The sequence below is a fragment of the Egretta garzetta genome, unplaced genomic scaffold (genome assembly GCF_000687185.1).
Source record: "Egretta garzetta isolate BGI_Z169 unplaced genomic scaffold, ASM68718v1 scaffold135, whole genome shotgun sequence".
In the NCBI taxonomy this organism is placed as follows: Eukaryota; Metazoa; Chordata; class Aves; order Pelecaniformes; family Ardeidae; genus Egretta; species Egretta garzetta.
In genome coordinates this window covers 1692458-1708370 of record NW_009259594.1, presented here as the reverse complement: position 1 = coordinate 1708370, position 15913 = coordinate 1692458, and the positions used below count along the sequence as shown (strand labels likewise).

Here is a 15913-nt window from a genome sequence, read left to right as displayed (position 1 = left end):
AAAGACTGTAGTTGAGCTCTAAAAATAGCTATTTTTATGGATTGCTAAGTACTACGCATAATTGGAAGAACAACTGGATTGCAGAGACAGAGTTTTATATAGTTGAAAAAAAAAATACCTTCTTTCAGATGGGCCATACTTCTGAAAAACTTTGCTCTTGGGATTCTCATCTGGTGTTAGCCCTTAACTAACTGTGCTTTTGTCTGTATCCTTTCCACAGAACAAATGAAGCAATCCTTCTGGCCCTCTATGAAGCTGTTCACTTAAACCGGAATTTCATCACAGTTCTGGCACAAGTGAGTTTCAGTGCGATGTTTGCTCATTTCTTTGTAGTAGATGGCTTTGAAATTAGAGAGTCAGAAATGGAATCAGTGAAAAGAGAAGTTTTCTTTTTTTTTTCCCCTGCATACTTGTCATAGGTGTAGATGAACCTGAAGGAACAGAAGCAGGCCAGGGCCTGGGTTTATTATACTTTTAGGAAATGCTTCCTGGCTTGCCAGAAAATGCGTCAAGTTTTGAGGGCACAGCTCCTGTTGGAATGAGGCATTCCTCCCGCTGAATGGGAAGGGCTGCGTGGAGTGTCTCTGTGCCCTATTGATACTGCCTTTAGGGAGAGGATGGAGTGAGTGGACTGGTAGGGATAAGATTGCTGCAGCTATCAGAGAAATTCATGCGCTCGTTAAGTTAGGGTTGAGGGAAAAAGGCTGATCCCGGCTCCAAAGTTGGATGAATTGTCCTGTCTGGGTGTGCACAGACTGCATGTTGTTGTCTGGTTGGGTATCCTTTGCTTAGGGACTAATCGATATATGATGACTGTTGTTTCAAATACTATTTTGTGCTCAAACTTCCTCGGAGAGCCCAACCCCTTTTTCTTGGGAGACTGTCACTGGAGCATAGCACTCCTCCTTGTGCTGTTTATGGTGAAAAAACAGCTATGGCAGCCTTCTGAGAAGCAGGGGGCTGCTCCATCCTGTGATGACAAACTTCTGGATGCTTTTCTAAACACTGTGTGAGTTTGCAAAGGTGGTTATTGCTGGGAGACAGATAATGAGCCTGATCTGGTGATCATGTTGTGGCTGGCTGGAAGGCTAGGCTGATGCATTTAGGAAAACCTTCAGGTTCAGGCTTTTAAATTTGGTTTGTATGTACTGCTGGTAATCTGTGAGAAAAATTACATCACCAAACAGTTACTACCTTTCCCCAGTTATTTCAGGTCCCCAGAGTGCAGCCGTACATCACAGGCTAGGCATTTGGCATGATGGAGGAGACCTTTGGGCACTCCTGACAGTAGTGGTGATGGAAGAGGTCTGATAGGCAGACCTACTACCTCTGAAGAAAGCTTCTGATCCATGGGTCGCTAATTTGTTGAGGTTCCCTGCCTCTCTTTTCCCAGGTTATTCATTCCCACCACTTGTGAGAGATTTCTGCTCTTTCAGTTCTGTGTAATACCAACTCAGGCCTTTCTGTGGTCAAGATATCCATGAGGGAAGAGAAATCTTTGGCAGGGGAAAGAGGAGGGAAGGAAAAGAGCAGCTGGACTAAAAGCTCTGAAATTAAAAATCAAAGGAAAAACTAGTTATTTGTGAAAGCAATAGCTGAAGCAACCGCTGATGTTCTTGGGTGGATTCTCTGTAATCCTTCATTTAAGAGAGGGCAAGGTAGGTCATGCTGTCCTTTGACAAAACCTCGTCAAAGCCGATGAATGCTCTTGTCTAAGTTGGCGCCCATTGCTAGGGACTGCATGAATGGCTACCTGCTGCCATGTGGCCACGTAGGAAGAGCAGGGGTACAGTTGTGTTGATGCCTGAAGTGTTGGGGTTTTGGTAATACTTCCAGCTTGTTGGTCCTTGTTTTTTGCTGCTAGGTGGCAGTCTTACCTCTCAACTGATGGTCAGTGTTTGGGGGAAAAGAAAGGTAAACACCACAGCAAAATCTATGGAAGCAAGCCTGTTTTATATAAGATTTTCAATGGAAAATTGTCTTTTAAAGTTTAAATCAGTACCTATAATGATTTAAAATTGTCTTTGAATTGTGGTATGTGTGTCTGTGCTTCCCATAAAATACATGCATTTATAGTTGCTCATAAAATGAGGCATTCAAAGACAGTGTGGGGGATATCCACTTGTGAAAAATCCTACGGAACTAACATCAGATCAGCGTTTCTGTACCCCTTTCTTTTATTTTGAAATTGTAATGGTATATTAAGGCAAATAATACATTTACGTAAAACTTGCCCTATGCAATGGACACTTTGCTTGGCAGCCAGACTTAATATAGCATGGCAGATTGCCTACAGTTTCACCAGCGTGGATGGATGCGGAAGCTTACAAAGAGTAAAGTCAAAGCAGTAATTAGGCAGGCAACTATTAGCAAAGATGAAGTGGGGAGAGTAACCGACTGATGGAAGCTGAGAGGATCGATAATGATAGTGTTATTTATGTTATGCACTCTTTTCCTGTAGTGCCTGGGCTTTATAGTGAGACAGGGAAGTAATAAATTGCCATCATCTTTGAATATGAACAGGTGGAGGGCAGGAATGAGCAGAATTTGCTTTTAGAAAGAGAAATAAAAGGATCTTGGAAGAAGACTTCAAATGCACATCCTTGGGTTGTTTTGGATGGATCTGGAAGCTATAAACAGTGTAGGATTCTGTGTATCTTTTCCCATTCTACAGCGGGGAATGGCATGTTATCTGTCTGCTGGGGGCAGCCACCACTTTCTGATGTATTTGTATGTTTTGTGGAGTAAAGAAACTGATGTACGCTTTAATTGTAGACCTTCAAGGTGAGCAAGCACAGCCTTGCTTTTTGGAGGAGAGGCTGAAGTTTCTTGTGACTTCATTAGTCATGTCTATAGTGTGAGAGCATGGAGCAGTACAAATAGTGATCTGTGTGACTAGTGCCTAGGGCAGCTATTGACCTGTGTATGTCTGTTTTCTGTTAGAGCCATCCTGAAATGGGGCTAATGACAACACCAACAAGCCCAATTCCAACAACACCGGTCACTCCACTTGGAACTACCCCGCCTTCTTCTGATGGTAAGAAATATAATGACCTCATGGGGAAAAACAAACGGTAGAATAACTAGCAAAGCATTTTCTCAAGATGGCAACTAATGAGGTCTGTCTAGAGCAGATGTAACCTGGTGGTCTCTTCCTGGAGTGACTTGCCTTACTAAACACGAGCAAGATTCTCTGACTTGAATTTATTTCTGTGTTGCCTTGTGTATTGCTCAATGAAATTATGCTGATATACCTTCTGAAAACAGTACTGTCCGAGTATCCGCATGAAGATACACCCAGCCCATTACTTATTCTATGTAGGCTTTTATTAATGAATATTTCTAGTGTCAGGTTCTTTGCCTGGGATTATTTGTCCTTGGAACAGATTTACAGCGAATTGCAGTGGATTCCTGCTTGTCATTAATGCACTTGTCCCCAGCTTTGAATTAATTGGGATTTGAATCCAACCTGGATGTGGAGGTATTCCTCCTTCTTGTTGCCTTTTCTCTGATAGGCTTTGTAAATGACTGCTTGCCCTGAGATCTTTCTTCTAAATGAGATGTACATGTCCACATAAATACACTTTGAAATCATCTAAAATAAAACCCTTTTTTTTAAGGTATGGATAGATATAGCCTAGTTTAAGAGAAGAAATCAAATGGCTGTTTTCACATACTTTAATGGCATCCTCTAGACCTGAAGAAAGTGTTTAATGAAGGAACAGAGTCAGTTTGTACAGAGCACAGTTTGGAAATATTTCTGGGGAAAAGCAGCCTGGATTACTCGGTTATATCAGCTATTCGGGTCATTTGATATCCTAGTTAAGGGTGATCCTCCTTGTAGATGAATTCTGTCTGGTTACCATGGATATCAAAAGCTTGAGTTAAAAAGCCCCCTATGTCTCAAGTCTTCCTGTGCATATAATATAAAATGTAGAGGGACGGGCATTTTGTGGGCTTCTGTTCAACGTGTTCATTGTAAATGTTATCCACCCACACACCACATTACACAACTGACAGAATTTATGCTTACCTACAGCTTGCTCACACTCTTTTTTAATTTACCAAAAACCAAAAGCAAAACAAAAACTCCGTCCTGCTTTCAGCAGAGGCGCAGTGAATCTTGGGAAGCTTGAGGCTTCTTGCCGCTTGTAAGGTTACTAAGTTTAAGGAGAGAAGAGCTGATCTTAATGTGCAGCAATTGTATCGGGAAGCATTCTTTATTTCTATTTGCTGTCACCTTGCTGATCCCTATTCTCAGTGACTTTTTTTTTTTTTTTTTGAGGACCTTGGCTTGGTTTAATTTGAGTAGCAGTGCTTTAGTATTGTTATTTTAAAGGTATGTCAGAATTTTCCTCATTTTCTAAGGTCTTGCAACTCAGCTGTAAAATTTGCCTATGGCTGAGAGTTAGCAAGAGGCTTTTTGGCTTTGGAATTAAAAGATTGCTTTCTTCTTTTTCGTACATTTAAATAAAAAGTGTAGTTGAGCTATTTTCAAGTTACTGCAACATGTAAAAATCCATCTATGGGTTTCAGGCACTTTTTTATGCTGACTGGGATTAAAAATGGGTTCAAATTCTGGTTGGAAATCTCTCTGTTGGCTTATAATGTGAATTAAGGCCTTTAAAAGTTTAAAAATGTCTGTTAAAAACATCAAGGTCTGTAGCATGAACCAGGATAAGCAGTGATGTGTGTTTCAGAGTGATGACTTTTTTTTTTTTTTTTGAAAATGAGACTTTTTCTAGAAACTGTTGATCCATAATATGTAAATCAAGTGTGCCTGTCACCATAGTTATCTAAATGTCAGTTTGCTTACTGTTGTTAAATATTCATTCACTGCGTTCATTGTAACAGCTCCAGAAGGACCCACTGGGGATATAAATACATTTTTCAGACTTTTAGCTAAATCTTTGAGTTATTCATAATATTGGGGGTGAAAAAGCTTCCAGTCTCATTGCACAGACTTTGCCAACAGACTGGGCACGTTAGCAACGTGTCAGGAGCTCCAGAGCTTCAAGATTGACTGGACTAAAATGGCTCGCTCACGTGCAGCCTTTAGAAGCTAAAAGCTCCATTATCATTTCTTTGATGTGATTCGAACAGTGAGGTTACATTGATCTATTTGGCCTGTTGTTTCCAAGGGCTACAATTTTGTATTCAAGGTGATTGTATAATCCTGAGCTCCATGAGAACCTCTGCTGTGCTCTGGGCCTTTTAGTGCTCAGTTTAAAGAATCCTGCTTTTTGCTGTTGCTTTGTCTCCTTCATCCTTTTGTGCCTGTGCTTGCCCCAGTTCCAGGGGTAAATAAGCATTACTTGCCTCATTGCAGGGTTATGAGATATAGGGGTTGAATTATGAAAGGCATTGTTTGTTAAAGCAGACTTTTCTCTGAACCAAAATACAATTGCCTACAGGATCAAATCGCTTCCCCTCAGAGCCCCAAACCTAGCCATCCAAAAATCAGATGTGAGTAATTCCTCACTTCTTGCAAGGTCCAATCTCATCGTAAATACATCTTTCTTTCCTCAAGAGTGAGAAAAGCCTTGAGCATTCCTGAGGATAGATGGAAAAGAGATAATATAGTTCTTAAGATGTGTGTCCTAGTGGTCTGCAGATCTGTTTCCAGTGCGAAGCAGCCCTATCTTAAGCTATCTTTATAGCTTGAGAAGAGAGAGAGCCTTCTGGCAGACATAATTCAAGACACCTATGACCTCCTGCATGTGAAAACTGGCGAGTTTGAGCTCCCAGGCAGCCAGAACAGTAGCGTTAGTGTCGTATCAGGGCAGGCACATCAAGCGGGAAAAGATCCCCTTGACTCCTTGAATCTATGCCTTGTGCTTGCAGGCACATCATCATAGAATACCTTACATTTATCAAACTCTGTCTTAATTTGTTAAATTTGTTTCCAAATAATTCCTGTTGGAAGGCAGTTTCAGCATCTCGTTCCTTGGTTAGAAATCTTCAGCTTTCCAACGTGTGTTTCTTGTCAGTTGATACCCATTTATCATGATGTTAACCTTACTTTGGAACACAGGTAGCTCATTTGCATATGTTGGGTTACTTGCCTATGTATTTCGCTGTCTCATAAGAAGGGCACTCTGTTTCTCTGATCAACCTACTAGCCTGTCTCTATAATCGTTCAAGTATGAGTTCATCCTCTTTGAACATGGGATCTGCATAATTACGCACAGTGTTTGAGACAAGGCCTCACCAGCACCCCGTGCAAGGCATCACTGTGTTCCTCTCTCTGCTGGAAGTGCATTTCTGGGTATGTCGTAGGACCACGCTCTTCAGTGCTTTGTGTTGGTAGCTCGTCATCTCGGGATCTGATAGCATACTCTAGTATCACAGCATTTCATCTGCAGCTGATGAGCTCTCAGCTTGCTGTGGGAATAAATCCCTGAATTCCTGACCTTATGACTTGCATTGTTGAACTTAATCTTATATTTATTATCTGGTCCTTGGTTTTATCCTGTTCTTTGTGTGCAGTCTGATATTCCTCTTGGAATTGATATTCCTCCTTGAGTTTACACATCCCAACTTTCTGCCATTGGTAGATTCATTAGCAAGCAACTGTTTCTTGTGCCCAGGTCACTCACAAAAAAGAAAACTATTCCCTAAACTGACACCTAAGGAATTCAAGTAGTAACTTCTTCCCAGACCAATAATTTCTCCAATCATTTCTCCTTGGCCAGATCTTTGAGGTACTTTAAATTTCTGTATTGGTTCCTGCTTTACTGAAGTTGTCCTAGACTAGCTCCATCAGTTTTGTTTTGTTTGTGGTTTTGGGTTTGGTTTTTTTTTTTTTTTGGTCTGAGCTAATTTATCTTAAACGATATCAGACTTACCTGGCAGGATCTGCAGGTAAATCTATGCTGCATTTTTCCGACTTATCTTTCCCCCTGCTTCAATATTTCTCATAAAGCATTTGTGAATGAGGATGCTGAGAATGGTCCTTGCAGACAGCTCAGGCTCAGTCATCAGTAAAAATGCGGCTCAGTCACATGATAGAGGCTTGACAGCTCATAAACTCAGTGCTTCAGATGGTACATGGGGAGTGAGCAGGAGGCACATTGTGCAATTAGCTGAGTAATTGAGATAGCTTCTTGTAAAGTCTAAGGCAGATGATGTACAGTGTTAAGGTGTCAAAAGTACAGCCGGTGGTAACAAGGAGTGTATCCTAGAGAAATGCCAATGAACTGCTGTTCTGCAGGTATGGAAAGGACGTGTCTGCTCCCTGCTGTGTTGTGATTTCTCTAGCATAAGCTATGATGGCTTCTGCTTCTTGATTTTTTTGTAAAGTTGCTCTTTCCACCTCTCTCTTCTACCATTTTGGTCATGCAGTATTTGTCACATTGCTGTCTTGTGTGTTGCTTTTGCTGTTGGGAGGGAAGAATTGAATTCATGTGGACCTTCTGGAACTGCAATCCCAAAATTGCTGAAACTGAGAGGGCTCCTTACTGGTTGTGTTTCTTTCCAAACTGAGAATGGTGTGAATGTTAGCTGTGTTGGCTGTAAGAATTAATTGGATATCGGTGAGAATATCTCGAGCTCCCTAGGTTGGGAATGTTGATGAGTGCTAAACCAGCAGGCTGATCTCCCTCGGGGTGGGAGGGGGGGCAGGGCAGAGAAGGGTATCACTTTGCTGCTTTAACCTACACTTAGAGCAGGAGAAATGGTCTCTCAGGGAGTGGTACCAGTCTTCTAAACAAAACCTTTGCTGGATGATCATGAAGGAGGAGGAGTAGGAGGTCAGGTAACCCTGCAAATAAGCTGATCCTATGCCAGATCTGTGAATCTGTGACTTGGTTCTCTGTATTGTTGTCTCTTGTATTTGTGGAGGGTAAATGTGTCTTATCTGCTTTGTTCCAGTTATAAGCTCTGCAGAGCTGCCTTTGGATGCTGATGTGCAAACTAGCAACCTGCTGATAACCTTCTTGAAGTACAGCTCGATTGTGATGCAGGACACAAAAGGTAAATATCTCTTGCTGTGGATGCAGCAAGCAGTGCTTCTTGAAGTCAGGAGGGCATAAGAACATGTCTAGTGACTCCAGAAATAGAAGTTAACCAACCAGAGTCCTTTAGAGGACTGAAGATTCCACCTTTTGAGAAAATGAAATGATTTCTTATTGCAAGATAAGAGTTATGAGACTAGGAGAGACCTAATGCTGGCAGGAGAGAAGTCAAATATGGAAAGAATGTAATAATAATAATAATACCTAATAACCAAGTCTGTCCCTATGCAGGAGGTGTGAGCATATCTGATTCCCAACTGTCTGTCAGAGGGAAAGTCATGTACCAGCAAACTGTATTTTTAAGAACATTTAGAAGCTGACACAGGAAGCTCAGCATTAGAAGAAAATATTTCTTTTGGTACTTGCTGGTTAAACAGGCAGCTCTTTAATTATAAAAAGGACAGCAGTGACTTACACTGTACTAGCAGTAATTTGCTTGACAAGATATATTTCCATGTTGTGCTTTTTGTTTCTCCTGATAGTTTTGTGGGGGTTAATTTCAGCTTGCTGGAGTTGAAGTATTGCTTCATCTCCTGCTCAGGGTACCCGAGGGTGCTGTTTTGCCCCGTGGTTGTATGGGCAGGACCATAGCGTGAACATAAGAAGTGATCTTTGTGTCATATTTCAGCCCATTACCAACTTTTGCTGTTAAGTCAGATGTAACAACTGAACAAAAATAGGGAGATAGGTGCGGAGCTATGATACATCGATTATTGAACTTGAATGCTTGGCACTGTGTAAGAGAGGAGGCAGCAGAGTTTCCTTGTACCTGTTAGCTTGCAGTGAATTAGTACCTGGCTGTCTTGTTTTTGTTCACTATGCAAGTTAGTTGAGGAAAATGTGCACAATTTAAATTAGGACCAAAAGGGACATTGTGAAAATATCTAGTGTGCCCCTCAAAACGAAGGCAGAATCAATTTACCTGTATCTTTTCTCAGAGATGTTGCTAACAGGTTGGATAAAGACATTCTGATAATGGAGCATCATTTTTAGACTATCTGTTCCAGTGTTCAACTACCCTTACTGTGAGAGGGCTTCAGGTGCATCCTAAATTCTTTGCTGTGATTTAAATTAATTACTAGTTATCTTCTCCAAGATAGGTACTGAGAACAGATTATTTCTTTCTTCTTTGTGACAGCCCTTACGTATTTGAAGTCTGCTTTCATGTCTCCTCTTTTGTCTTTGAGCTAAACCACCTCAATCTTTGCTCAGTCATTTCTTATAGATCGCACACGTGAGGAGGGCTTGCGAGCACTCTCATCATTCTCTTTTGCTAGGTCTCTCTTGCTTATCCAAGTCTCTGATGGAACAATTTTATGTTTTTCAATTTAACTTCTGCACTTATTAGTGAGTGTAATATGGAAAGTCTGCATGGGGCCTCAGGAACTGCCAAACTGGATTAGTTTCAGATGGAGTGAAATCTGATAGAGGGGATTCCTTACCAAACAAGCCAGTGAGGGATGAGGTTATTCTGGTAGGAGACAGGAGTTGATGTTTCTTTCTTTACTTTGGTTCTAGCTTGTACAATGTTTGAAATTTGTGCAGCTTACAGACTTAATCTCCTTACTGCCATGGTAGTATGTGGCAATGAGCTCCACTGACTGATCGTTTTAAAAAAGCGTGCCTTCCAAACCAGCGCTTATTAATTCTAGTGGGTATATTCCTGTCCTTACATTTTGATGATAGATGGGGCGCTGCCTAACTGTTTTTTCTTGTGTCAGAGCAAGCATGTGACACCAATATAGCAACAAGAGAAGAAGAATGAATAACTCTGATTTACTCCATGTGTCTTGAGACAGGTGGGAACACTTAGAGGGAAGACTGGTTTGTTCCACATCCAGGACTAGACAGTTGTTTTGGTCCTGTCCCAGAGAGCATAATTTAGTAGATTACATTCACTAGATCCTTCTCTTGTTTTTTCTCTTGCGTCAGTCAGAGGCAGGTGCCTTGGGAGAAATAAAAACTCTGCATAATTTTTTTTCCCATCTGTAAAACAGGGTTCATGCTGCTATACCTCCCCATAGGAAGTGGTCTGCTTTGTTCCTTTAATGAAGGATGCTGTAAATGTACGAAGTGTCTGTGTGAGTAACTGCCTGCATAGCTGCCCCATAACTGCTGAAAATGGCATCACGTTCACACCACGTTGGCTGAAGGCAGAGTACTTGGTGTGAAACAGGAGCCTTTACAGCATGATTCCCAGAGAGAGAAGTGGTAGCAGCACCTACAAAAATATACAGCAAGGCCTTACAATAGAAAAATAACAAGGCTCCAGTGTATCAGGGCTCTTTGAGGCCATTTCTCTTGTTTTGCTGGAGTAGAAAACTTTTCACTTAAATATTTTAGCTGAGTTAAGGAGATATAGGAGAGACTTTTAACTTTCCCATTCCAAAATTCCTCTTCATCTTACTAAGTGCAGCAAGATGAAATCAGCACACGTCAGGGCACATCTTGTAAGTAAATATCTGTCCCTCGGCAGCATAGAAAAGAAAACAAAAGAGGCGTCAAACCAGACAGAACAGCTAGCTAAGCCCATTCTATTGATGTTTATAGATTACCATATACACACTAACTAGCAAAATGTTTGTAAAAGTGACCTGCAAAGATACAAGGAATTTGGCTGATGCTGTCTTCTGATTTATATGGAAGTGGTCTGACTGTTACATATTTCATAGAACCATAGAAGCGTTTAGGTTGGAAAAGACCTTTAAGATCATCAAGCCCAACTGTTAACCTAACCCGCCTCCCCCACCACTAAACCATGGCCCTAAGCAACTCATCCACACGTCTTTTAAATACCTCCAGGGATGGGGACTCGATCACTTCCCTGGGCAACCCATTCCAGAGCCTGACAGCCCTTTCAGTGAAAAAAATTTTCCTAATGTCTAACCTAAACCTGCCCTGGTACAACTTGAGGCCATTTCCTCCAAGTTTGACTCTTAGGGTAGATGTCTGGGATGGCACGTTTAGTAGTCTTCTGCATTAGAGAAGCTGTTGGAGGTCTCAGGAATGTGCAGTTTTAAGCTTCCTCAGAATTTAGTTACAGGTATGTTGTTGTGGTTGTTTTTTGTTTGTTTGCTTTTGTGGTTTTGTGGGTGTGTGGTGTGAGTGGTTTGTTTTTTAGATTTTTTTAAAATGAGCTTGATTGGACAATACCTTGAACGACCTGATCTTAGCTGGCCTTGCTTTTAGCAAGAATTGGAGCAGAGGTTTCTTCCATCCTAAGTTACTCTATGACTGTATGTATCTTGTTTTTTTGGTCTTTCAAGGTTAAAATTGAGAGAGAAGAGCTTTAAGTAATCCTAAAAAAACCTGCATTTTTCTACCTTGGTCCCTCTGTATTTGTGAGTCTTTCAGCCCTCCAATTGTCATTCAGGGCAAAAGCTGCTTGAAGTTGTAAGATGAATAACAAGTTGTGGAACATGATCAGGGTGGAACTCCTTTCGCTTAAAATGCTAAGTCTTTGCAGACTTCCTTCTTTCATGATTTTGCACAGAGCAAACTAGGTCATGTCTCTCAGTATTGGGGTTAAAACTTAGGTGTTTGAGCATCATGTTGGGAGTCACTCTGCTACTCTATGCTGTGCCTCTACCAAAGCTTTGCTGCTTGTTGCATAACCTACAGCAAAGGTGATCTTTTTCTTTCCATTGTGTCTAAGAGAGGGAAAAGTGCATCTCTGATGTGACCAAAAAAACAGGGAGTAACCCCAGTATTTAGAATATCTGTGGAAGTAAAACTGAACGAGACAGAAGCCCCACTGATAGTTACAGTGCTGTTGGAAGTTCAAATCAGAAGCTTTCCTGTTGGTGCAGACTGGTGACAGTTAGTGGTCAGGCTGGAGGGTGAGTGCCTAATGAGAGTAGTTAGACTATTACCTATCATGGAAGAAGTAGGAGTATGAAGAATCTCCAGGGCTGGGCTTTTCTCTTGCTGCAACAGCTATCTCGCTCTTCAGCATTGCTGTGTTTGTGTGGCTCATGTAGGATTTTTTTTTTTCTTCTTTGCAGATGAGCACCGGCTGCACAGTGGCAAGCTGTGTCTGATTATCCTGACATGCATAGCAGAGGTAGGTTTCTTGTGTGATGCTCTTCAGCAGATGGTGTGTTATAGGGCTCTATCTGCATGCACGCCCCCGACCTCCTGTTGGCCAGGAGCTGAAGATCCGCAGTGGTACTGAGTAGTGGAGACGTTGGGCACTTAATGTTTTGTAATAAACCTGATGCAGCACTGTTAAAATTGATGTGAAACTTGAAAATTGGATCATCTTATTTGTGTTAGCCAATTCCCAGGGATGAAGAGAGAAAAAAGCCAACCTAAGCCTTTTTGCTCTTAGCCGTTGGATGACCTTGTGGTATGGCTTCTAGATGAGTAATGTGCTAATGGCTTTCAGCTCTGTGTTGTTCATGGTAGACATGGGCAATGCCATATCCCTTCTGCCTAAGAAGGGTATGGGTCTGAAAGAAAGCCGCATGGTTGTAAGTCCCTGCAAGCAAGACAAGTAGCAAATCTGGTAGTATGATGAGGAAGCAGTATCACAGAGCTATGTCAGCAATCCTGGCTGAATGTGGTCCTGTCTCATGGGGAGTATGTACTAATAGCTTGACTGATGTCCTGAATGGTGATTGAGTTTGCATGGCATTTGCATTTTACTTGCTTGCAAGTCAAAGACCTTTCATTCTTAACAAAGAATAAAAAGCAGCGATGTTGATAGCCAGTGTAAGGATTCTGACGTAAAGTTTCTTCAGGGTGCAGTCTGAAAGCTAATCATCTGCATTTCAAATATTTATAATTAAATGTTTTTGGCACTTGAGTTATTCAGGTGGATGCATAGGTAATACCAGATGAACAATCCTCTTTCTATATAGCAAGGGCATGTTTTGGTTCTGGTATTAAAGGGAGGACATATCTATTACCCAACCTGGCATGCATTATCTGGAGGAATCACTTTGATTTAGAGCTGGTCTTGGAATAAGCTTTCCCTGAGGGGTGGGACAGCTGATAAACCTACTTGCTAATGCTGCAGTAACTTCTGGCATAGAATCATAGAATGTTTTGGGTTGGAAGGGACCCCTAGAGGTCATCTAGTCCAACCCCCCTGCAGTGAGCAGGGACACTGCTAACTAGATCAGGTTGCTCAGAGCCTCATCCAACCTGTCCTTGAATGAGCATGCATGATGGGTCCATCAAAATGCCAACATAAACCTTTGTCCACACAGTTACAGGAACTTGTGTGCTGGAGAACCACCTCACGTGTCTTAGAGCTCTTGTTAAAATCTTGACACTGTGGTATGTGCAGTCCAGAGTTTGGATGAGCGAAGGAGGAGTATGGCAAGCAAATTGCTATCAAAATAAGCAGTGGTGCAGACTTAACTGAAGTGGAATTGGGATCAGGAGGGGTTTACTTTTGTGTGACTGGAGACCTGGGTGGGGACAGGCTTTCTAACCTTACAGCTATATGTTGGGAGTTTTACACTGAAACGCATGTGATTTGAGAGGCAAGTGGAAGGTATTGGGCACTTGGTTGGCTATTCATAGGTCCTCCCTTTTCTTGCTCTTTTCAATAGGATCAGTATGCTAACGCATTTCTCCATGATGACAACATGAATTTTCGAGTAAACCTACACAGGATGGTGAGTCTTTTCCTCCAGATGGTCTGTTTTCTCTTTGGGATGAGAACACAGAGGATTTGAGTCTCCGTGTGTGTTGAAAACTGGTCACAGACATCTAACCTAGATGGCTAAGGCATGTGGAAATACTGTGAGAAATGCAGTAGTTGGGGAATGATTTTGAAATTGCTCTCAGAATGTCTCACTCCTTCAAAGAACAAAGGGCTGGTTGCCCTGACAGTGAATTCAGAGGCCTGTGTAGCTGGGGAGGAGCTGTGTATTATGAGGTCTCTGAGGAAATCAGTGGCAGGAGGAATGTTCTGCCTTAATCTTCAGCAAGCATTAGCCCTTGTGTGATATATTAATAGCCAGCTGGAGTTACACTGAGTGCTTTAATTTGGCTTACATTTCATCCTGGGTGGGGTGACTCACCTTCAAGGAGCAAAGTATTTTTTCCAGAGCTTTTTGCTATAGGTATCTGTGGAGAAAGTGTCTTTACCTGAAGCTCTGAGCTTATGAAGCTCAGTAGTTACAGGTAACATGAACGGTTATCTTAACTTGATGCATTCTGTCTTTGTGGTACTGGCAAGTTCCACCTCATCTGACAGTGAAGCAGCACTTGAAAGTGTCACTAGTCCAGGACAGAAACAAACATCTTACTTTATAGTGAGCATATTGCAAGGATGTTAATCATTCCCACTTAACGAACTTGCCATTCAATTAGCCTTTCTGGTCTGTTAGTATAAAGACCAAAGCCATTTAAGACTGCACATGCTGTTAAGAATGCAGATCAGACTTCTGGGTCAGGAGCAAATCAGTGTTAACCAAGGGGGTGGAATTGCAGTGTGACTTTTTTTTTTGGGGGGTTGTTTTGGGTTTTGTGCCTTCTTTTTTTTTTCTTTTCCTCCTCCCTGCTGGTGATATAACAGTGCCCTCCAGTTACACAGCTGGAGAAACAAAAACCCAGTGGTGAGCATGCTGAAAAGTGGGCACAATTTTGCTGCAGCCATGGCCTTTAGGATTAATATAGGTGAGATGGCAGTTGGAGAAAGAGAGAAAGGGAAGCCTGTGCTGATGGTACTATTTGTGTGAAAAATACAGTAATACACAGAGCATCACTTCAGGCTCCTACTGACTTCTTTTCATCTTTGTGTGTTTGAAGCCAATGAGACATAGGAAGAAAGCAGCAGACAAGAACCTGCCCTGTCGCCCGCTGGTGTGTGCGGTGCTTGGTGAGTGTTGTTAGAGTATGTGTGTGCTTGTGGTTCCTGAAGCATCTTTTGTTCTGTAATAGAAATGTGAGATTTGTGGATTAAGGGGAGGGGTGGATGGACTTAAAAGGAGGGCAGTTACGTACTAAAGGTATTTCCAGCAATGGACTGTCCATTTCTATACCTGGCTGCCTCACAGAGAAATTAAATCACAGAATTGCAAGGATTGGAAGGGACCTTGGGAGATCATCTAGTCCAACCCCCCTGCTAAAGCAGGTTCTCCTAGAGCATGTTACGCAGGACTTCGTCCAGGCAGGCTTTGAATATCTCCAGAGAAGGAGACTCCACAACCCCCCTGGGCAGCCTGTTCCAGTGCTCCATCACCCTCAGAGTAAAGTAGTTTTTCCTCATACACAACTGAAACATCTTATGTTTCAGTTTGTACCCATTGCCCCTTGTCCTGTCGCTGGACACCACTGCAAAGAGTCTGGCTCCATCCCCGTGACTTCCACCCTTAAGATATTTCCAAGATCGCTGCTCTGTAGCAAGAAATCCTATGTACATTTACAGTAAGTTTTGCAGAAGCCTTTTTTGGCCCCTTTCACCTGAATAAGTAACAATAGGGAGAGCAGCTGATTAATAAATTCAGAGTTTTAGGTGAGTGCAGTAACAGTTGGTCACAAGTACTTTCTAGATGATGTAATGAGGGCAAACCTATAGCAAGAACAGATGTTTGTTGGGGGAAGGTGTTTTCTGGGCATTTAGCCTTTTCTGAGCTTAAAACCCAATAGGAATGTCAGTAGCTAGGGTTGGTTTTGCATGTGGGTATGGAGGCTCCGTTGAAAGCTTTTCACGTAGCATAGGATTAGATTTTGGCACTCATTGCTGTGGAGGCCAAAAGCATAAATGGGTGCAGAGATGGATGGAACTTGAATCCCTGAATGACTCTTAAGCCCGATGATACGGAAGCAGTCTCAGACTCCAGCATTTTCAAAGAGGTGATAGTTGAAGCCAAGGCACAACAGCTGTGTGAAAAATCTTTCTAGACTTATCATTTTTCATGTACTCTTTTTTTGTCACTATT

General features: G+C 42.0%; 1 protein-coding gene across 6 annotated transcripts in view; it reads left to right on the top strand.

Annotated features, from left to right (window-relative positions):
• Positions 1 to 15913, top strand: part of ARMH3 (armadillo like helical domain containing 3) — a 129238-nt gene that overhangs the window by 21612 nt on the left and 91713 nt on the right. For 5 of the 6 annotated variants that reach the window (XM_009638086.2, XM_035893658.1, XM_035893659.1 and 2 more), the window contains 6 exons: positions 221 to 296; positions 2944 to 3037; positions 7873 to 7974; positions 12020 to 12078; positions 13577 to 13642; positions 14781 to 14850. In XM_009638086.2, coding sequence (XP_009636381.1) covers positions 221 to 296; positions 2944 to 3037; positions 7873 to 7974; positions 12020 to 12078; positions 13577 to 13642; positions 14781 to 14850 — 467 coding nt within the window. The remainder of the gene's footprint in view (positions 1 to 220; positions 297 to 2943; positions 3038 to 7872; positions 7975 to 12019; positions 12079 to 13576; positions 13643 to 14780; positions 14851 to 15913) is intronic. The other variant, XM_035893661.1, reaches the window with a different exon arrangement.